We start from the raw sequence: 23,668 nt of genomic DNA, 5'->3' as shown, positions 1-23,668 counted from the left end.
TATCTCATTAACACAGGCAGGCCCCTGAGAGCAGCCCAGGGGTTCTGCCACCACCACCAGGTGCTCTCCCCTCGCACAGAGGAAACCATGTCCTCAGGGTGGAGCAGGGTGAGCCTAGGGCATGGAGCAGAGGATCGCTGTGAAGGACAAGGGTAGCAGTTCTCGTCCTGGCCTGGACCAGGGTCCCTCCTCAGCAGCTTCCAGCCAGATTCGCTTGCCAGGAGCATCCTCAAATACTTTTCATGTGTTCCAGTGGCACTTCAGAAGATGGCCCCTGCATGGTGCCCTGCCTTTAACTGCCTTTGAGGACACATCACTGTAAATGGTGCACCAAGAGGAAAACCAGAGCTGGTGGGACACTGCAGGCAGGCTGGTGACAGCTGCCAGATGCCCCTTATGCACAGCCAGAGACCAGGTCCACCATGGCCATGTCAGCCCCTGTGTGTCTGACTTTGCTCCTGCAGACCTGGCCTCAATGCCATTTTTATCACAGCAGCTTAAAGGGTAATTTAAACGTGTTCAAGCCTCTTGCTTTGAGCTGTGTCTTAAATTGATTTGAAAGCATCAAATAAGACCAGCTTAAAGGCTGCCTCGTGACTGAAATGAGCACAGATTTGTGCTGCCATGATCTCACCATGGCCCTTGCAGCCTTCACATTCACCTGAACCTGGAGGAGTGGCCCTCATCAGACTGTGACCAGATCACATGCGGTAAAGTGCAAAATGATGTGATAGCTATGGGACAAATCCGTCTGTGCATCCCCATACAGAGCAGACATGAGACATTGTCAGAAACACATGGGTTTTCTTCAGCAGGTTGTATGTGCACCAGAGCTAGGAGAGCAGAGAGGAGGAAGTGCAACACAGCAAGGGAAGACGGACTGAGTTGAAACAGATGGAGAAGGATGGAGATTTACAGAAGATGGAGAAAAATCACTACAGTCAGGAAAGGAAAAAACTGCAATCCCTAATGGGCAAAGAGAAGCAAATGCTCCATTTATTTCCATCTCCTCCCTCCTCCTGCCTTCTCTTCCTTCACAGGTTCTCGATAGGGCCTGGATCAGGCCCTATGAAAAGCATATGAAAAAAATACAAAAAGCATATGAAAAGTATACGAAAACAGAGCTAAGAAAAAGCAAAAAGTGTAATCAACAGTGAAGGAAGAGAAGTGTTGTCTACTCGCTGGCAGAAAACTAGCCCTGTCATTAAGAAACACAGGTTGACAACCTTCTATGATGTGAGGAAGTGGCAAATGAAAGGTCTGAATCAGTAAAGCTGAGAATGACAAATGGGAATTACAATGAATATGTCTGATGGATCTGGAAATTGAAGTCCAAACTCCCAGAGTCTCAGAGGGAGCTGCAGCAAGAGACTGCTCACCAGATGAGTGATTCTGGGGAATTCCTCAGCCAAGTGACCCATGCATTGTAGAGAAAAGCCAGGAGGATGTTCCTCTCATGGGCACACTCAGCCCTGCCCTGGCTGCTTCTGACAAGCCTCCTGGGAAGCAAAGGAAGTCCAATTACCAGGGCGAGTGAACATTAGGTGTATGGTAGGGAAGAAGGGGGAGAACAGAAGATGGATTGTTGTCACTGAAGATGAGGCAGGACAAAACTGAGGGCTGGTGAATCTGGGCTACCAGGGGAGAGGAATAAGGATGATAGAAGATCTGGCTATTATCTGGTGTGCAACTAGCACCGTATCCATCTAAATCTGAATCTGTCTTAAATCATCTGCAACAGAAATGATTTGTAATGGTATCGGACTGTTAAGACATTGCCCATTCATCATGACTGGGGCGCACCCAAATTTCCATGCACAGTTAGGCCACCAGCCACTACAGTATAAATTACAAAACTTGCAGTTCATTTTTGGCTCAGATGCATTTCTTTCACTAATAAAACACTGGAACCGGTGACCTGGCATTGACTTCTATGAGCTGAATGGAGGCAGAATGCAGTTTCATCCAGGTGCCCATTTTTTTGCTCTCAGACTGAGCAGAAGTCAGTAAATGAGCTACAAGCAGCACACCGAGACTTGGAAGGGTTTGCAGGTACTTCTGATCTTGTGCTTCCACTGATATTGCCATTTCTTGACCTCAGCCCACGCGTCATGCCTTGCTGTGGATTTATTGAAGTCAGGAGTTCACATCTTTGAGTGAGACTCAGAATACAGTTTATGCATGCCAGGGAGGTCAGAAATGAAGAAGTGGGACAGGCAGACATAACTTAAGGGAAGCACTTCCTTTCCCTCTCTGGAAACCAGTCAGCTGTGGCGCTGAAAATCCTGTGCAGCAGCTTGGTCTCCTTAAACTGCCCCAAACTCTATTTCTGTGCATTCCTTCTCCTCTTGCTGCATGTGGGAACCATTTTTTCCGTATTGTTACACCATTTCTAACTACACTGTTCTGGAGGTGCACTGGCCTGCCGCTACCTCATCTGCTGAAGCATGCACCTACTGGGGCACCAGCAGCTCCTTCTAGGAACTTGAGGTTTTAGAAATGACAAGAACAGACTTCCCCATGGGAGCTGTCTGAGGGAGCCGTGAGCCATTTACATTCATTGTGTGTCTTTTGGGTCTCCTTGATGTGAAATTAACAGGAACAGAAGCACAAGGTGCAACTGTAAGGTCTGTAATGACTGCAGTGAGAAGCAGAGGAGCACCATTCCCCAGGACCACCACTTACTCCTTTGCTCCTGGGGCAGGCTGGCCCCCTGTGCTGTGACAACCTCCCACATCAGTTCAGTGACGATCCAGTGCCCAGTTCCTCAGCAGGCTCCTTTGTACAAGTCTGCTGGGTCACAGAGGGGTCCAGGCTGCCAGCAGTACATAAATGCCCCTAACCAGGAGCCTGAGGCTGAGACACACAGATTTAATGCCTTTTATTCTCTGTTGTTAGAAAAAATGTCATTTACTCACTACATGTTTTCACTGTTAAAAGAAAGAGGGGATTGTTGATTCACAATACTGCTTAAATACACTGACAGCATTAAATCAGTGCAGGTCCCTCAGGATGGACCAGTTGCCAGATTAGAGGTGTTTATAGCACTGCATTGCCAGGGGAATGAGCTATAACCACACAACAGACCTTCGCACCTCCCTTGACAGCAGCAGATCAAATTCAATTAGATAAACAAAAGGACCATCCAAAAATCCACCACCAACCAAAATAATAATTAACACCATCTAAGTGAGGTCTAAATTTCTGGCTATCATGACAGAGACAGGTGCATCCAGAGGGCAGAAGGTCCTCTTCAGGCAGTCTGCAATAGCTTAGAAAACAGTTCACCTGATGCATCTCAGTGGGCATGCACCAGCATAGCTAGTAAGGACCATTGACATTTAAGTACCTCACTGTTTGTCCTGGGTTCAGCAGTAGCAGTCTTTTTTTCTCCTTAGTAGCTGGTGCAGCACTGTGTTTTTGACTTTCGGCCTGGGAACAGCACTGATAACACCGATGGTTTTAGTTACTGCTCAAATGTTTGGTCTGACCAAGGACTTTCTGAGTCTCATGCTCTGCCAAGGAGGAGGGGAAGCCGGGAAGAAGCAGAGACAGGACACCTGACCCAAACTGACCAAAGAAGTATTTGATACCACAGCACGTCATGCCCAGGATGTAACTGAGAGTCACCAGGAAGGTCTAGTTGACTGCAGGGTTGGACTAGGTATCAGTCGGTGCTCAGTTGCGCTGGGAGTTATCAGTCGGCTGGTAGTGAGGTGCTGTATTCTCTTCCCTTGTTATTTCCTTTATTATTGGTGGTAGCAGTAGTGGTTTGTGTTATACCTTAGTTACTAAACTGTTCTTAACCCGTGGGAGTTGCATTCTTTTGATTCTCCTCCCCACCCCTCCGGGAACAGGGGGAGGGCAAGAAGAGCGGGGGGAGTGAGACTGTGCGGCTGACTGTGTTTAAACCACGACACTGTTGAAGGCACAGCATGGTGCTCTTCAAGCCTGAACAGATGATACCTGCTCCTCTGTCTTCTTGCCACTGTTGTCCATCTCCCCAGCTGGATCATCATGAAGTTATCTTACAAACCAGCACAGACAGGGCATAGAAGTCTTTAGGGTTAGAACACGCAAAATAGCTTGTGTAGCTTACCACCAAATCTGTCTGAACACAGTGCTTCATTCCATAGACACCCATTACTACCTTTGCTATTACTACTTGCATCTCTCATCCTTGAGAGAAATAGTCAGATAGAGAATAGAGTACTTTGAAGATCTATCCATGTGAAGACTTTGAAGTTTTTCCTTGTAAAATGCTGTTAACTGACAGGAGCCTTTCTGAAGCCAGCTGAAGCAGTGTTGTCTCAATCAGGGTCTTTCTCCTCCCTCTTCAAACCCTAAATGCACTTTGGGAATTCGTGTTGGTAGGAACATGTGTGGCCACTTTGACATTTCTCAGGCAGCCAACTCATTGAAAGCCTCCTCACTGGCAGGTATTTAGAGAAGGGAAGGTGAAATTAAATCCTGCTAACCACATAGTTCATCCCCAGCAAGGCAGGCACATCTTGCTGATAGGATACTTGCTAGAAAAATTCTGCCTAATCCTCCTCAAACTACCATAAGAAATATCTATCAGTTTTCACCCTGAAAATATGAAGTGTGAAAAACGAGCTATCTGGGGAGAACCATGCTCTCACTACTGACCATTAAAATCAGAGAAATTGTCTTGAACTAGACTTTGGATTCAGTTCAGTACAGCAACTGTTACATCCCCATCCTTGTCCTAGTGGACCATTTAGGGTATTTTTTTGCAGTGTGCCTAAGACACAGCACCCCACGGCTTTTGAAATCACCTTCAAGTTGATTGTATTTTCCAGGCTTCCCCCTTCATCTTTGTTCAGGATAGAAGTAAGAAGTAAGATAGAAGTAAGGGCAGAAGTGAGAAGATCATGCTGGTTTTACTGGCATGTATTTCCCATCTTGATTCCAGCACCATTTGTTTCTTTGTACAGCAGTTCCACTTCCCAGGGAAAAAAAATACCAACCAACCAAACACACAAAAAATTCTCCCCAACAAACTCACAGGGATTTATAGAAAAAGAAGGCTGGTGAGGGCACTGACTCCTTTGTCTCCCCTAAGCGAAGAATCCCCTCAGATTTTAAAACAATGAGCGCTTAACCAGCTAGAGAAAGTTTGTTCAGGTTGGGAGATCTGGTTTCATATTTCTTCTTGAGGGAGCAGGGGATTTTGGAAAGCTACTAAGATGCATTTTCCAAGAAAAAACCCATTTGGCTCACATGTCCTTTCTTGAAGCATTTGACAGGAAGAGCAAAGGGTGGTGCGAACACATCGTGCGAGAAGCAAAGAGAAGGGAATATGCGCCAAGGTCACCTCCCCAGCAGTAGCAATGGTAACCTTCACAGCAGCGATATAAAACCTCCCTCTGATAAGAGATACCACTCACTGCTACTTTTTAAGAGCTATAAAAATCCAGAGCAGGCACACATTAATTAAAGCAGTTCAGAGAGAAGCACTGCCTGTCAGTCTTGGCAGCAAGTGACTGAAGGGCACATAGTGCACATGGGAGCAGAATGTCCATGGACAGTTAGCTAAAATATTTCAGGTTTATCACCTCCAGGTTTGTCAGTGGGCAGCACAGATGGTTTGCAGCTGGGGAGCACAGTCACTGTGCTTGCAAGGAAGCGATGTGACCTGTGTCATGAAGCAGTGTATACCATAAGGAAGCGTTTCTTTATGACTAGCCCAGATCTCCTTTGTTCAACTTGAAGTCCATAACCTCCTGTCACAGCTAGATTAGAAAACAGTCCACAAAAATCTCCCCCTCTTCATCACAATGTTTTTCTTATTTATCTCCTTGTCCCTCAGTTGTTTCCCCTGATACAGACAAACTCAGTTCTTCTGGCCTTTACTCATGAGCCACATTTCCATGTAGCTGTCCTCAGCAGAGCACAGGACTCAGCTTCCAGAGTGGCAGGTCCTGAGCAAAAGAGGCAGCTAGGAGGACAAGGACCTACCTAGGCTTCCCTCAGGTCCTTTCCTTCGAGGGTTATGGCAGGGCAGGCTGAGAGATGGTTGAGGTTATTACCCAAGTGCAAACCTGTAGCTATGGCAATTACTTTTCTTTGTCCCCTACTGCAGCCTGTCATAAGAAAACAGCTTTTGCTACGAACCCACTGACTAGCTACAGCTGGCAGTGAAACACATCCAACTAAAAGGTGATGGCTAGCAGGAAGTCCTTCTGGATTTAACTGGTGATTATGCTAAGTAAGTGAAATAAAGATAACCCACCCTTTTTAGCCCTTATATCTATCTACCTGTATTTACCCCACCTCGGCTTTTTCATGCAAAGTTGGAGCAGGGGGGCTTCCACACTGCTGGTAGCAAGAGCACCCTCTAATATTTCACTGTACACTGGTAACAGAGCAGAACTGAAGGCACAGAGCTAGTGGTGAGTGGCATTAAGAGTCCTAATGCCCATTTATAAGGCAAAGGAAAAAAAAAATACTTGCGTATTCTTGAGGGTCTAATACTCAGCACCACCTCTGGCTGTCATGCACAGAACACGTACTTGAAGGCAGTTTTCTGTCCTGTAACCAATTTGTCAAGAGACAGGTGGTCTGGTCTGATTTTTTCCAGGGCTCCGTAAGTATTTCTTCTGTTCCCGTTTTACTGCTTGGACCGACTGTTCTTCTAATGTGGGGTAAATATCTGTAAAATAGAGCTGGTCTTTAAGACAACAGCACAGTGCTTTGAGATGTGCAGCTGAACATCTAGCATTGCTACCCGTATTTCACTGGAAAAACAGAGGGGGACAGAAGATTGTGTAATGCTTTTAAAACATACGGAAAACATTATCCAAATAGCAAAAACCTGACATAAAATTATACACACCACACTTACAGCTCAGATTTGGACTCTCTGTAGCCTTTGCTAGAGAAGTAGGGATAATTATTTCTTTATTCATAGTGCATTGACAGGGGTTCCACACTCCTTCACATGCCACCAGCAATCAGTCTCTCTACTTCTATTTATGGCTAAAAGTCCCGGACAGGGCACAGAGGAAAAAGGGAAAAGCAACTGGCAGATCTCAGCTGATGCAAAGTACTATTTGGCATTTTTCAAAGGACAATCAATTGGAAAAGACTTGCAGTTAATCAGTGTGAAAGAGATACATGCCAGATAGTCACGGAGCACACTACAGTGTGAAACAGCTCCTTGGAGCAGCAGGTTTTTGTGGAGGGAGTTTGGACAGGCAGTTTTTCTCTTAAGCCTGCATTTCTGACAGCTGCCTAGTATCTTTTTCCCAGACTTGTCACATTTGTGCCGAGATACATAAATGTCTTCTCTTTTTTGCTCCTTAGCCACTGCACAATCTTTCCTTTTTTTAAGCAAAGAAGAGAGAAGGCATATTTTATATCATCTACAGCTGAAGCTGGAGTTTTTCCCTGCACAAGGAAATGGTTTCTTGTTATCTGAAGACAACACCTCTATTTTACAGTAAAAGTTTCCATCCATTCTTTTTTTTTTTTTTCCCAGTTTTCTTTACTCCCCCCACCTCAGAAACTGAACTCCAACAGCTTGCGAAGGAAAATAACGGAAATGTGGTTTTGCTCTGTTTCCTGGCGACTAACACCACTGAGACTCCAGCTAGTATCATGCTGGCTAATTCAAGACAGAAACAAGCACTGTGACAGTTCAGCGAGAAGATGCACCACTAACCTTGGATCAGAAAATCCCTGCCACAGGTGCCTGCTCTTCATGGTGGAATTCACGGTGATAAGAGAAATCTGTTTTGAATATGGGAAATTATGTTCCTGCATGTCTGTTTGGCTTTCTCTTGGTTTGGCTTGGTTTGGGGTATTTTCCCCTTATAAAGCTCAACCATGGTGGTTCTCTTGCATTACCCTGTCTATCTGTAAAAGCATTCAACAAAACTCCCTTGATGCTGGGCTAATACAAGAGGGCACACTGTGGCTCCCTTGAAAGCTCACAGAGAAAGCTGGATACATCTTGCTTGCACTTAACTCAAACTGCCTCTCCCTTTCTCTAGAACAACATACCCCTGAGGGTAGGGAAAGCCCTTATGTCAATAACACAGCACTATGCAGAAATGAGAGAAAAGCCTTGAAAATGGCCCTTATTTCCAGAGAACATCAAGGGGATGACAGTTTGTGTCAGACTGTGGGAATGAAGCATATACACTGTGGAGTCCTGAAAGAAGGCGGAGATCAAGAAGCAGTGATGGGAACTGACCTACTGGTTCAGACTGGAGGTGACTAAATCAGTACAAAACACTGAACACTGGCAGTGGCTCATGTTGATTCATTATTTCAGAGGCTCCCTCTGCACATGCAAAAGGCCCAGTTCCTCAAAGGCATTTAGGCACAGGGCTGAGGCAATGAGGTACTCCTCAAGGCTAACCACATTGTCTTCACTGAAAAAAGACACCAAAAACATGTTGCAGATAGGGTGGAGTTCAGATATTCCCTAGGAAGCCAGAGCAATTGAAATGCAACAGGAAGATAGCTGCCATTAGCGCATACCAAACAGTGAAAAATGCAAGAAGCCCACAGGGGTACGTTGTCTTCAGTCCCGTCAGTCATGGATGTGACAGCTGGGACCTTTAAAGACTGTCAAAGGAGGAAACCAAGGCACTCCAAATGCCAAGTCTGTCAGCAGCATAATTAACATGTCATAGATGGTCTGCTCAGAAATGCAGCACCAGCTTACTGCACCTCCAACTGCCAGACTATCAAAAATGCTGCTCAGCTGGTAATTCCTGCACCATACAATAATGTCAGTTACCGCAAAGCCAAAAAAAAAAAAGGCAAACCACAGTGTTGGGAAGCCAGAAATCAGTTTGTAGCCCATGGGGGAAGGCAAGCTAACCTACCACAGTGTATCTCGGTAGTCCCACTACAGAGGAGTGCCTCTGGAGATAACATACCCAGCCATATTCTTAGAAAAGCACATGTTTCACATGAGCAAAACACTGGAAAAAAAAAAGGATGGAGGCAAGTGCTGCAGGGAATTCCTACTTTGGGCAAGCTTAGAAACACAGATAAGTAACAGAAAGAAAAACTCCATGTTGTGAAAGCCAGTCTACACAGAGAGCCATGGCACTTCTCTTCCTCCGCAGACAGATGTGCATGGTTTAGTGCAGGAGGTAAGTTGGGGTAACCTAGATGAATGCTCAGGCTGAGCAAAATCTAAGTTTTTTATTTCAGAACTGTAGATCTGTAGCCATCATGACTGACCAGCACAACCAGGCCAGGACAGCACCTAAATCCACTGAAAGCCTCAGAAAAGCAACTGAAATATATCTGAGCAAACTTGTTATCACATTGCTTAGAAGTACAGTATTGCGGCCAGCACGGGCTCTTCCACAGCTGACCTCTGACAGACAGATCAGGGAAGGCACTGGAAAGAGAAACTCAGAGGGTGAAATCCAGGTGTTACTGTAAGAAACAATGGACTCATAAGGACAGGGTGAGACACAGGAAAAGACAGGTATGTGAAGAAGAAAACAAGAGCTTCAACAGTGGTAAGTCTGGTTAAAAGAGCAAATTTTTACTGAATGCAATAATTAGTGATGAAGGCATACAAGAAAGTTTTATCTATAGACCAGCAGAAAATTTTAAATCACAATCATATAAAAATAATCTATTCCCGCACAATAAATGTATCACTTCGCCTTCTCTTCCAGGTTGATTTAAAATGATGCAAGTTTAAGGATACCTTACAAAAAACAAAGAGCCTTAGTTAACAAAATATTTATAAAGGAAGTTTTCCTTGCAAATTTCTATTTCTGAACAAGTGATTTGGAAGAAATAAACCACAAAACCCTAGAATGATACCACTGACTCCTTTAAATTTAGAGGACCTCTAGTCCAACACTTGTCTCAACAAACAGAAAAAAAAACAGCCCTGTGGTCAGCCCATCAGTTCCATTAAACAAGGACAGCTTTATCAGAAGTTTCGGCATCGGAACAAAGAGAGAAAAATCAAGCAGAATGAAGAAGTGAGATGGACACCTTGTACTCCTGATTGTTGAAAAGGAGTTCTTCTGAGCCATGCAACAAGCTCCTACCACGGAAATGGCACTGAAGACAGGAGATAGCACTATCTGAACACTTCTCAAATTGCTTTGGAGAGAAATAGTTTTATTCAAGCTGCTGTTGTAGACAGGAGGTTCTTGCTGAGATTATAATCAGCTGTGTGAATGAGCACAGAGCCAGAACACATTCGGTTAGATCAGTTTTCGTTAAGACCTGCCAGTGGTACAGGAAAGGAATAAAATTGCCCTTATAATGAAAATGGTCTTATTTGCAGCTCTGTGATAAGTAGTACTTATCATGAATCTTTGATTCCTTGTGCTCACGCTGCTACTGCAGCTCCTCTGGGATGGCATTAATGTACCATTTCTTTACGGCTCCTACTTATCTCAAAAGGTCTCTGTTACAAACAGGTTTTTCACCCCCGGCCTGTAAAATTTCTTGAATTATCTGATGAGGGAGAGTTTCAGTTACAAACACTGCAGGTCCAGGATTCTGCCCAAAATTATACTAAAATATGGATCAATTGTGCTATATGCAGTAGCGTCAAGTATGACAAGGGTTTTACTGAAACTTCTTTAGAGAGGCCTATAAAGATTGAGCATAGCTTCATCAATCAGGGAAGAACACTCATCTCATGCAATCAAAATCATCACAAGTGATTTCACAGAAAAGTGTATGTATTTTTTAAAAGTTATATATAATTAAGGTCTAGTACCATTTAAAAAACATTAATATTTCAGAAAGTCAGACAACAGCACATTTAAAAAATGACAGCAATAATTAGCACACACTAGCTTATATTTTCAAAGCATTTTAGAAAAACATTAACTCCTTAAGCCCCACAACAATCTTGTGAGATAGGTAAGTATTACTAGTCCCATTTTAGAGACAGGGAAACAGGCATGGAGAGAAGATGACTTGCTCACCACCACACACATCAAATCCAGGAACAGAACATCAGATTCTCAAGTTTTCTGCCAAAAGTGGTCTGACCTCTTAAAAGATGCTGGTATTTAAATGAAATTTGTTTCCTCTCATCCTTTTTAAGACCCCTGACCTCACTTCAATCGGATACGAAAAGGTACCCACCAAGACCCATTTGTGACAGACAAGTGGAATTAGGAAAGAACATTTTTTCTATACATTGTGTGTTGCTGGAAGCTATTTAAGAAAATGCTTGACATGGGTGGTTTCACACTGACAAGAGTCGGAACATCTCTTCTTATCAGGCACCTGTCACCATGAAACTCACTAAGGCCTATATCTGCAGTTCTGATACAGCTCAGAATCTGCAAAAAAAGGTACAGTTTCTTTGCCACTTCCAAACAGGAACCTCTCTATGGCAGGTAGTCTCCTCCAGGAACTCTTCATATGAGTACAACTGCACTGAAAGCAAAGAAAGACTTTAAAATCAGGAGACTCTCAAGGTCTCAAGGGCCTCAAGGGCGCAGATATACCTGTCAGAAAACCTGGGAAATGTTCATATATTGTGCTCTGTGTTAGGAGATATGGTCTGGAAGCATCAGACATTCTGGGGGCTACAAAATAACTCTCCATAGTAACTTTAAGAAGACAAGTTCCCTTAAGCATATCACTCTTGCACTGAACTAGTCAGTGACAGACCAGGATTAAAAAAATCTCAGCCAGCTGAAAATTCAAGTCAATGGATTTTACTCTATCAGATGCCAAATCTGGCAGACCTACCGCTGCCAGTTTGCAAACCCAGGCCCAGATGCTAGTGGAGACATAGAAATAAAAACAGTTCTTCCACCTTCAGTTACATATGTTCATTAGATACTATCTAAAGTCTAGGAAGATGGATTCACGACAACTCGATCTGAAGATCCTCCCCATACTTTCGGATCAGCTTCATGTGGTTATGGTCCACTGACCACTGCTCTGGGAGGTGCCTGGGCTGCATGTTGTCCAAGAAATGCTGCCGCCAGCGTCTCTCCAACTGGATAAGGGAGCGCAGGCCTCCTTTAGCAAAACACTGCACCACCTTCAGTCCATGTGGCATGTAGCTCTCATTGCAGATCCTGCCAGGACACAAGCAGAGTTTATTTTCACACAAAGCCCACTGTCAGACTCTAGACCTGTCTCCAGTGAACAGCAAGACACTGAAGATACTTTCAGTTGTGGAGTTTAATTACAGACACATGGTAAGCAAACCAAGAGGGAGAGTTTCAAGCTTTGCTTCAATGCCAGACTGCTTTCTGGAACACAGTTACACTGGGAAGCTAGCTTCTTTGAACGGAGAAAGTGTTCCTCTTTTATAGCAAAACTAAACAAAGCTCTTTAGGTCCATTACAAGCTCCTCAGGAGACAGACTGCAAGTCTCAAGTCAAGAACCATATGACACTCCAGAGCCCTGCCTGGATAGGTTCTGAGTTGCAACACTGGCACATTAAAAACAACAGTGAGCATAACGAAAACACTGACTTCATGCAGAGACAAGGTACTAGTTAAGAAAACATTTGGAGAGGCTTTGAGAAAGAGAGAAGACTTCTGATATGACTGTCTTTCAGTTCCACCCCCCCACCCCCCCCCCGGATATCTGTGCTTCAGAAGAAGTAGAAAACAGTGAAAGGGAAGATGGAGAGCAAGAATGGAAGGAGATAGCTGGAAAAGAAGGGGAAAGAGGGGAATAAACAAGAGCTGCAGTTCACAGACCATTGCTGGGTTGAGGAGAGAAGGGGGGAAAATAAATATATAGTAAGAAATGCAAAATGTTCTTGTCTGCTTAGAGCCTTAGGCTACAGCACAATTACCTTTTTCTTATCCTTGCTTTCTAGCTAAATGTATCAAAGTACTATAAATCCAGAAATAAAGTTATGCTTTTAAAGGTTCATTTTTCCTGTGCAGATAGATAAACTCGTACTACTCTCAAATTCAGACATCCCTTAACCTGACACCATTATTTTAGGGAAGATATTCCAATACCAATATCCCAAGGAGACCAGCACTGGATTTTGTCCTGTTTTCATTAAAAAGCCTGGGAGCAGAGGAAGGAAGTCAACATGTGTGATCCTCAGCCCTGCACATCCTGTTGGATTTTCTTTTGTTTTGCTGCAGTAATATTTACCCAAGACTCTGTATGTAGATAACTTTTTGTTGAACCTACATGCCAACACGAATGACTAATGTGTTACTTCTACTGATGGGTTTGCTGTACCTGGTTTCCAGACCGGCTGCTTCCTGGAGCATCTCTGGGGTGACTCTCTCTGCGTTAAAGAAGTCCTTGATGCTCTGCAAAAGTTCTGCCCTTCGGGGGTCAGGCAGGCCATCTGCATTCAGCAGGGCTCGGGCCCCGGAGCGCACTTGCCTGCGCAGAGGGTCCTCCATCAGACGCACACCTTCCTCAGACCCAATGGGTGCACCAAACTCCTCAGCCAGCTGCTGCTTGAGATGGTTATCATAGTAATTGGAGATGGCATGGCAGGATGTGCACAGTAGGAGCACGTCGTGGGAGTTGTGGTCCTTCATCTGGATAGGGAAGTGTCTTCTGTATTCATGAGGAACAATGTTTTTCCTAGGGAAGACAAACCAGCCAGTTCATCACATTTGCTTGGACCTGTTACTTCCCCTCCTGGCCCACAAAGGGTCAACTAATACTAAAAGTCTGGAAAACTAAGATCATCGGGGTCAGGACCCTCAGTGCAGCTCTGCAACTTCTTTTGATCCGTACTTTTCTCTACAGGTTTTCTGCATATCTTTTTTTTTCCTCCAAAAATTCACCATTTTCAATTTTTAAAAAGATTCATACTGTAAAAAAATAGAATTAAAATAAAGCAATGCTCTATGATAAACATACCTCCCACCTAAACAGTAGTAGCTGCAAAGACAAAATGTCACCCTTTGTAACCTCATGGGCTTCAGGCTCACCTAAACCTTTCAAAAATTAAGGATTAAGTAGTGGAAGGAATACTACAGCTACTTTCAGAAGGGGATGCCATCAGAACAGTGGGTGTTGGAATACTGCTGCCCTCTGTCATTCAGACTGCAGCATGTACATGTTCCATATACTTTGTTCTGTCCTGATACTGGAAAAGGACTGATACTTCCTGCCTCTGTAAGAGGAGGAAAGGTTGGCTTGTTCACTGTCAAACTTACCCAGACACATACAACTACAGAGCATTCAGGTAGTGATGGCCTATCCAGGATGTGTACAAGCATGATGTTTCAGGTGCTAATCAAGCTTCTGGGTGCCAAATGAGGTACAGACCTCAGTCCTGCTTTAACAGATGCATTTTTTTCCTTTCCCACTAAACAACTCACCGGATATAGGATTCTCTCTTGCCACATACAACACAAAGGTTCTCTTTGACTGTCAGATAATAATCAACTTGAGACTCAGGACGCCCCGAAGGCTCAAACCGCAGCTTCACAACAAATGGGTCTGTGCTAACTAGCTCTGAAAGGGTAAAGGCAAACAGAATATTCAGACAAATTCATACTTGAGAGCTAAAATAAAGATGCTAAAACATAAGAGTCATCCTAGTGAATCCCCAACAGTATTTCCAATGAAAAAGGATATAAAAAAATTATGCCCAGTTACCTAAGAAACAACAACAAGAAGAAGCAGCTGTATTTCAAATACCAACAGGAAAACTGGTATGCCCACCTCCAATCCCCTTGTTCAGATACCACTGAGCCTTCTTGCGATCACAAGTGCAGAGAGGCTGTCCATCTGGTGCATGCAGGAAACAGTTGTCATACAGCGGAGATTTCCTATGAAACAAAAGCAGCATTACAGCAACTACAATAGCATGCCAAAAAAACAGAGCTCTCTATAGCCATGTGTTCCACACTGCAACTCCTGTAGGCTTCTCCAAATCACAGGAGTGCCCCTAAACACACACTCAAGGCTGTTGAGCACCACACAGGTATGGCAGTATCCTCCCCACCAACTTATAACCACCAGTACCGGGTGTGATGGCTGCAGCCAGCTTACACAGGACATTGGGAGATGGATGGTAACATGGTAGCCAAGGGCTGTCTGGATCAGTCAACCAGACCTCTTGCTGGTAAACAAATATAAGTCAATCATCTTACTTTATAGTGGACAGCCCAGGGCCTGTTAAGCATTCCTTCATGGCAGCAGGCTGCACAACAGGATCTCCCCTTGAGTAGGGATGCCTCTCAAGGTTACTCCCTGAGGTTGAGAGATTCCTTGCACCAGCAGATTCTCAGTAAGTAATTAATAGCATGCTAAACTTGAAATTTTAGCTCAGTGATATAAAGGATTGATTGCACATACATAATCTTTTAGATGCAAACCATTGATCAAGTCTGGGACTAGAATTGGATGCAGCCACATCTACACTCCTCTCTGAGAAAGAGTTTAGAAAGCAAAGGGATCCTTTTCAAACCTCATCACTCTATGAGAGGGCCTTGTTGCAGTTTTGTCTGACCCTGTCCTCTCTGCCAGAAGTAATCAAGTGTACCTTCACATTGAAACTTGTTAAACCACTGTTGCATTTGCCACTGAACTTTGTTAGCTCACTGTTTTATACCAATAATTGCTGCTTCTCTCTTATGAGTCCAGAACATGACTCCATCCATGATAACAGGCTGCTGTTAAGGGAAGCAGAACATCTAAAAACTTACCAACTGACTGTAAGGTACCTTTGCTCTCCTGCTACCACTAGAATTGCAGCTCTGAATCCCAGTTTTCAAGAGCTGCCATTAATAATGACAGTATTTAAAAAAAAAAAAAAAAAAACAAAGAGACAAAACAAAACAAAAAAACAACCAACCAACCAAAAAAAAAGTACATTAGAAAACAAAACAGAATTGAAGTCGGGAAGGACAATGACCCAAGAGTAAGCTCAAATTGTGTCAAACTATAGGCAAGGAAGTTTCAAGGATCAGCTGCCTTAGCCCATATTTTAATATTTTATTAAGATGACTTTTCCAAAACTTAGTGTGAACAGTGATTACTTCATTCATCCAGGAGGAATGCTCTAAAAAGGCTCTTGCAGCACTGGGAACTCAAACACACGTCCTTGCTAACAACTAAGCTGAGCTGAGGCCCTCTGAAACACATACACCTATTGTTAGTGGTGAAAAGCCCTGTTTGGGCAGCCTCTGGTGATTTGTGGCAGTGTGTGGAAGGGTTACATTTTGCAGAAAACATTTCCTTACTCTAGCAACCTCCTCCAAACAAAATCGGAATAGCAGAGCTGGCTGGGCTCTGGGACCACTGGGAGGAGCTGTCCAAGGATACAGACAGGTCACAGGCCACTGTAGAAGTTTCCTTTCTTCTCTTCAGCAACATTGTAGAAGTAAGTACTCAGCAGTGCACCACCAGCTAAACGGTTGATTCACAGGCTATGTAATGAGACTAAAAGGATTTCTTCTGAGGTCCATGAGGATAAAAACCCCAACAAAATAACAACACAGGAGGTCTCCTTCCACTGAACATTGATCAGCTCAATCACCATGATAATTTAAGTATTTCCCAACTCAAAATGAAACAACATTAAAATTGAATAGGCTTATAGACAGGAAGAGTGGAAAACGACTTTTGAAATCACATCCAGTTGTACTAAAGACCAGAGTCACACTGGCGGAGATGCTATAAAAACCAGTGAGTCTACAGATCTCTCATGAAGTCAAGCATGGTTAAAAGCAATCAACAAGCAAACATGAGGAGATCTCAATGTAGGCTGGAATGCAATTTTGTTTAAATTCTAATCCTCCCATGAGGTGCAGTCCTTCTGTTCTGTTTGATGCAGGCTCCAACTTAAAAAAATAAATAAATCTGGACAGACTTGCTGTATATAACACAATACCATTAATGACTGCTAATGAAATCAATATTAGTGACTACATCAAAATGTCTCCTTTGCCAATCCAATAAACTGGAAAAGGAGAAAACAAACACTAAAATGATTGGTTTTCTTTCCAAATGGTAATTACAATTTTAGTTCCCACATCCAGTGATAAATGTTATTATAAACTGTATCCAAACAAAACCAAACATGCTAGCTCTCTGCATCTTCCACTGCACTGAGCTTAAAGAGACTTCACCAACTTGTTTTAATTTAATAGTGACTGAACTCATTACCAAAAGGCCATAAGAATTTAGGGTATGTTCCACAAAATTGCCTGCAGGACAGGGATCCTGAATCCAGCAACAGCTGCCTCTGCAAGACCAAAGCAATAGCTTTCCCTTCTCCCTCTCCTTGGCCACCACAGCAATGCAATGGTTTTATATTGCCACAGACTGTTCCTTCCTGGGCCCCCTAGCACTTCAAGTAATGTGTCTCACCCCTCTTAACCTTAGCTTTCTCCCTGAAGGAGACAAGGCACAGCTGTTTGGGCAGTAATTGACACCCAGACTGCCAACCACCTCCTGCTGAGACTCTGCTCCCCAGCTAATGTCTCCACAGGAGAAGAAAGGGCAAAAGCTGAAGACAACCCTTCAACCTGCTCATGACCTAGTACAGATCCAAGTCCTGCCTCCACTTTCGATACCACCTCTAGAGGGAAATGAGAAAAACAGAAACAGGATCTGGGTCCCGTGACTGTTAGGTCCTGTGTTTGCTTTCCTAGCTCCTATTATCCACTTGTGTTTAATTAACAGAGCATGATGCATCATTCAAAGTTTTCCATCTGCAGTGCAAAGAGTAAAATGAGGTCACAGACTTACCGTGCAGAATATCCCACACCCAGAGGCTTTCTTTTCTGCCTTCGTGGATCTCTCATTTGCTGACTGCCAGCAGGCTGGCCATTCACAGCAGACTTCCGATTCTTTGTTTTCTGAGGGGAACGTCCCTCTCCATTCTTCTCCTCTCCTGTGCTGCCACTCTTTCTCCCTCTAAAAGGAATATCCACCAAGCCCCGGCATTTACTGACTGCTTTTTCCCAAGCAGCAAGAGAGTTTTCACCTTGAGAGATAGCAGGGAGACTGGCAAATCCCAGCAAATGGAGGAACAGAGCCACTGAGACCTGAGCATCTCTAGCAGCATAGAGAACCTGCAGAAAAGTGTAGACATCAAGAAACTGACAAACACCAAATGCTCCAAAACACTATCAGTCTTTAGCACTTAGTACAGTAAAGCCAGAAGCTGGATTTATTTTCACACAAGTCCAGGCAGTTGAGTGACACTTTCATAACATCACCACAACCCACATTTTTAGGGTCAGTCAGACTTGAAATACTCATGGGTGGCCCAAGAAACTGCAAAGGACTAATAAAAGTTAAGGTCAGCCGCGCCTTATGCACTCTCCCACTCCATCAAGCCCTTCCTAACCAATAAAAAGCTTCCTTTTGACATACTGTCTAAATCAGTGTGGTTATTTATCCTGTCACTCCCTCTACCGGTCACTGATTTTGTACACATCTGCAGCTTGACTGCAAAGAAAATTGGCAATCAGAGAAGGCATAATGGACTAGAAATGGTAAACAAGGTTTCCAGTCTCTACTATTGCACTGACTGCTATAGATCGAAGGAAAGAAAATAATAAAAAGGTGAGGGTTTTGAGTGCTTGAACACTCCTTCAAGGGATCTCCCCTTACAGATCTTTCAGGACTTAAGGAAAACAAGGGTCAAGAATTCCAGAACAGCAGAAAATTATCTTTGTGGAAAAGGAGGAAAATGCAAAATGCAAGGCACAGTCTGGAATTTAACTTCAGACCATAGCCACACATAAGGTTTTGAGGCAGAACTTGAAGAAGGCTTGGATCTTCCCGTTGTAATGCCTCTTTTCTACTAAGAAGGTTGCTTTTTCTCCCAAAACACTCAGTTGAAGTGGAAGACACACCTGATCTTGTGTCAGTTCTTCTGCCTCCCAGTTGCTGCAACGCACATGAGGAGACTTGTCAAGCGGGCAGTTCAGGACTTCTTCAGCTAAAGACTTTAGGCTAAGGCAGTGAGGTGGATCCTTCCTTGAGTTTAACAAAGAAAGTGAAACACACATATTAAAACCAAAACTATACACCCATGCAAATGCACATTGCCTCATACACCCTCAACCTGGCAAAACACAAAACACATAATGCATGACTCCCACCGAAACAGCATGCAGCTGCCTGTAAGATCCACAGGCCCTCTTTCTCCCCTCTGTCCTTTCCTTTAGTAATTATCTACTGCCTGCTATATGCAAAATGGGCAAGGCTGGGAGTTAGTTGGTAACGTTTAAGGCTGAAGTATTTGTCTTTGAACTACCCACTTCTGAACTAAGGAGGTCTGATGTAGAGTGATAGACCACCTGCCCCAGGGATTCATGACAAATGTAACAGCCAGGAAAAATTCAGAGGAATCCTGGCCACTAGAGACAAGTCCATCCTCAGTGCTAAAAAGGCACCATCAGGTCAGCAAATCATGCCCCGGCACACCCAGGCATACATATACTGTATGTGAAGAATATTCCCAATTAAAATGTTTTATTTAAGAAAGAATGAAGGATGAGAAAATGGCATCCTTATTATAACCTATCAATGGAAACATTGTTACTAAGAGAAAATTGGAGCTGGTTTATTCAGCCATTTTTCAAGAAATCCTGTAATTGAACAGTTACACTTACGTGCCCCTGGCACATTTACCCCATACTTCCAGGCCATGTATTCAAACATTTGTTGACATGGTGATGACTTTCACTGTGCTACATCACTGTGTCTGGTCTTCTTAAAAGCTGAAGCATGTAACTCAGAAAGTCCATAAGGGTATTCCATGAGAAGACTAACAGACACAATGAACATATGAAATCTTTGTGAAGATTTCATTTCCATTAAGACCACAGAACAGAACCATGACATGTTCTTGGGCTGGAACTGTCAGTGTCCACCCTCTAAAACCACGCTTGAGAACTCCAGACCTACCTGTCTGCTATCATCCAGCATATGCAAATTACTTTACAAATATTTCCAACTCAGATGATGGCTCAAGCAGAGCTGCTTCTGTTTTCATTCACTCACCACTGTCTCATGGCCAAATAACGGAGATCCACACTCCCTTTGACTGGAAGACCATAATCATGAAGTAACTTGCAAGCATCTTCCCAGCATCCTACTCCAACTTTCAACACAGCACCATCTGCCATGATGTCCAACAGGGTCTTTGGGATAGTCTGTCCACTGGCAACAAGCCTAGGCAATCGAACAAGAATGCAGAAGCCACTGGAAGAAGCCATCTGCAGGAGGGATACAGGATTTGCTTTTCCCTCCACAGATACCTGAAATAAAGACAAAAATCAGAGTCTGGGCTACAGTATGCTTAGCAATGTTGGAGCTGGGACAAATTGCAAAACAAGCCACTGAAGATAGGCAATACCTATCAGTTTATAGTCATGTGTTGTTACACACCTCTAAAATTTTACTGCAAATTATGTGATCTGTTTCACAGTATTACTGCTACCAAGCTACTTCTTGCCACACTCCCACAAAAGAAACTTTCCCCCTTTCACCCCTCCCCCTCATAGCTGAGCTGGTAGAAGACATCAGACACATTTCTTAATCCACATCAGCACAAAGGCACCCACTACATAAATGTTGAACGGCAAACACATCGTTTAACTGTGGCTTATACTTAATGACTGTGGGGTGAATAAATTTCCAGCCAAAATAATGGCAAAGCCAGGATTATAAATGACTCAAAGCCTGTTTTGAGAGTTCACACAGGCAAGTGTACAAGCAGAAGAGGAACTTTGCCTTCTGGTAGTCCCAGTGAGTTATATCTACATATCAGTATTATCCCTATTTTTGGATTTATTACTCTTAAGAAATTGTTTCTTAAGTATATAGCTGAATTTAAAATAGTGTAAACCCAAGTCACTTCCAGTAAATCACCTCTAAAGAGATCTTATACAAAACACACAATGCCATACAATTATCACTATGTTTAGTAGTTGATTTATCACAGGAGTTCAGGAAAAGAATACAACTAGTGAATCAATAACTCGCAGCCAGCACACCTGAATGTAAGATCAAAATCAGCAGCTACTTCCCTGCTGTCATGATAGACCATCCCACAGGCAATTTCAACAGTCAGTCCTGTTGTATCCATGTAAGGAAATGAATCACTCCACCCTCAATGATTTCCCATTGCAATTTGCAATCCAAAGGAGAGGCGATTCTTGATCACTCACCCACTCACAATCAATTCCAAGCACTGGCCACTTCTCCAGCTCCTTCTTCAGCAAAGGTTCAGCATGATCCCACTCCTCCTGCTCTGAAACTACCATTACATCTGCACCAAGGATCCTCTCTACCCAGGAAAATGTGGAAGATCTGAAGAAGGAAAGCACCTCCTTACCCTCTGTCTTAATCAGTTTCTTGTCTCCTGAGTTTATAAATGCTTCCTCTGGCTGACTACTACAGCATGCTTTTCCTTTTCGACGCTGGGCTGCTTTCCACAAAACCAGCCCCCCCACAGCAACACCCAGCAGTGTTGCCAAAGTAATCGTCACTGCTGTTTGCTTGGGCATTTTCTTTATTCCCCTTTTGCCCCCTTCAGTTCATCTACTCAAAGCGGCATTGTAGGATTTTATCACGGCCTGCAAAGAAAAATGAAAGAGGTGGAAATTAAAGACAACTTAATGAAATGTGCTTAGAGATACTAAACACACGTACCAGTATCATAACAATGTTCTAGCCACAACTTGCAATCCTGACAGGAAAAGGACCAGGCCCCACGTTGATAGCCTGGGCGTAAGGAGACAGACTGCTGTGGCAGTGGGCTGAGCAGTACCATGCGACTGAATGCTGCTGTTGATCACACCAAAAACCTTAACAGGAATCTACTGATTTATACTGGTGCAACTGGATGCTTCCACAGATTGACATTCTGAAAATAAGCTAGCCAGGGCTATTATCAACATCTTTTTGCTCTGTTTGGGACCAGATCAACCTAAACCTAAACCTGACAAAATTACTGCAGAATAAGCATGTCCATTCATGCATTAGTAAATAACAGGCATTGTCCATTACATTCACATCCATACTAAGGTCAAATGGCTCTTCAGAAATTGAAAAGACCTAAAGAAGCAGCATCTATTTATAACACAGCTTTCCTTTTATCATACAGGAGCTTAGTTCCCCTTCAGTAAACTTGAATCAGTCCTGCCCCTGCATCCCCATCTTCCCAGCCCACCACGTTATTTTTAAAGGTCTGCCCTTACGCACTGTTTAACGGAAACAGCAGCTGTGGTAACGATGCTAGTACAGCCCTGCACAACCACCATCAGCTTTCAGAGCACGGGCACAGACACCTGCCTGAATGCTTGAGAAGCGACGGGTAATTTACTCACATCTCGAAGCGAGTGAGAAGACCGAAAGCAATGAAGCCCACCCGCACCTATGGCCAGCCTCCCCCTCCACGGGTCCAACAGCAGCTACTTCTTGGGAAGGCGGGGGCTGCAGGTGCAGACGGCGGCCCTGTGACCGCCCGCTTGCACGGATCCCCCACAGCCCGCCTCGTCAGGTGAAGCCTCGATGTAACAACCCCCTTCTTCCTCAGCCCCAGCGTGGGGCGCAGGCCGGGCCCCGGCCGCCCGCCGTGGGGATGGAGGGACGCGGCCGCGGGGCCAGCGGTGTGCCGAGTAGGAGGTGCGGGGGACAGCCGGGGAGCAGGGCCGGAGCGCCCCCGGAACGAGCAAAGAGCGCTTCTGGATGCGGGCAGGCGCGGGCGGGCCACAACTCCCCTCAGCAGCTGGCCGAAGCCACCTCCCGTTCCAGCCGTAGTCGGGGCTTTACAGCAAAGGCCCGGTGCCCCCTCGGCGCGCTGCAAGCAGGCGGCGAGCCCTCCGGCCTGCTCGGCAGGGGCACCTGCCGGCGCGGCGCCACACGACGCGGCCCGCCCTCGGGATACGCACCCTCCACCCTCTCCGCCTGGCACCCACCCGCCCGCCCGGTACCTGCGTGTGTGCGGAACGGCCGCCTCCGGCAGCAGGAACCCTCCGCGGGGCAGTCGCCGCGCCCACCGGGAGGCTTAGACAGGCGGAAGCTTCCTCTTTCCCGGCGGTGCGACCGGGTATGGGCGCCGCCATGCTGTACGGCAACTGCTGGCCGGGCGCGCCACCCGTGCCGGCACGGTACCGGTCCGGCTTGTCCAGCAGCACCGGGCCACCTCCCGCTGTGTGGACTGCCGCCTCGGTCACTGAGGGCCCCCGCTCGTACCCGCGGGTTGAGGAGCTCTGTGGGCCAGCAAGGCCCAGAGAGCACCGTGAGATGGATGGGCGAAGCGAAGGCTGCGGCGCAGGCGGCGGGGCTGTCTGCCGCTGAAATCAGCACTGACCCCCTGCCTCGGGGGGGAGCGGGCCCGCAGTGCAGCCAGGAGCCGGGAAGCACGGCTTGAGCCAGGGAAAAGGCAGCGAAGAACAAAGGCAGACCAGAAAACAAAAGCAAATCATAGCCACCTCTAAAGCAGCGAACTGGAAGAATAAAAAAAAGGGGGGGGGGGGGGTGGTGGGAATCAAGTGGAAGAGACTAAGTTTAACACAGGAGTAAGGGTGGCAAAACTCTTGTCGGGGTGGGAAATTGTGAACTTAAGAACCACGACACCACAACACATGGACCACGGGTATACAGCCAGCTGCCATCTTCAGGGTTATCATCATCAAGTCTTGAGGTCAAGATTGTCATAAACCAAACAATTTCCATCTGAAAAGGATCTGAGCACCCAATTTCTTTCCAATT

General features: G+C 44.9%; 1 protein-coding gene across 3 annotated transcripts; it reads right to left on the bottom strand.

The window, feature by feature from the left end:
• Positions 1 to 10,685: 10,685 nt before the first annotated feature.
• Positions 10,686 to 23,151, bottom strand: EXD2 (exonuclease 3'-5' domain containing 2). Of its 3 annotated transcripts, none has more exons than XM_065686751.1 (9): positions 22,888 to 23,151; positions 21,121 to 21,528; positions 19,952 to 20,208; positions 18,799 to 18,922; positions 17,684 to 18,009; positions 14,651 to 14,757; positions 14,305 to 14,440; positions 13,202 to 13,558; positions 10,686 to 12,065 (listed from the first exon to the last, which is right to left on the bottom strand). In XM_065686751.1, the coding sequence occupies exons 2-9, from the start codon at positions 21,457 to 21,459 to the stop codon at positions 11,849 to 11,851; spliced, it is 1,863 nt and encodes a 620-aa protein (XP_065542823.1). In that variant the 5' UTR covers positions 21,460 to 21,528; positions 22,888 to 23,151; the 3' UTR covers positions 10,686 to 11,848. The 3 variants fall into 3 exon arrangements, with proteins under 3 accessions (XP_065542823.1, XP_065542824.1, XP_065542825.1); XM_065686752.1 differs by lacking the exon at positions 22,888 to 23,151 and adding an exon at positions 22,329 to 22,818; XM_065686753.1 differs by lacking the exon at positions 22,888 to 23,151 and having other exon boundaries at positions 21,288 to 21,376.
• Between the last annotated feature and the right edge of the window lie 517 nt (positions 23,152 to 23,668).

Source organism: Lathamus discolor, chromosome 6 (assembly GCF_037157495.1).
Source record: "Lathamus discolor isolate bLatDis1 chromosome 6, bLatDis1.hap1, whole genome shotgun sequence".
Taxonomy (NCBI): Eukaryota; Metazoa; Chordata; class Aves; order Psittaciformes; family Psittacidae; genus Lathamus; species Lathamus discolor.
Note: the sequence above shows the minus strand (reverse complement) of the source record. Positions and strands in the feature narration are given on the sequence as shown.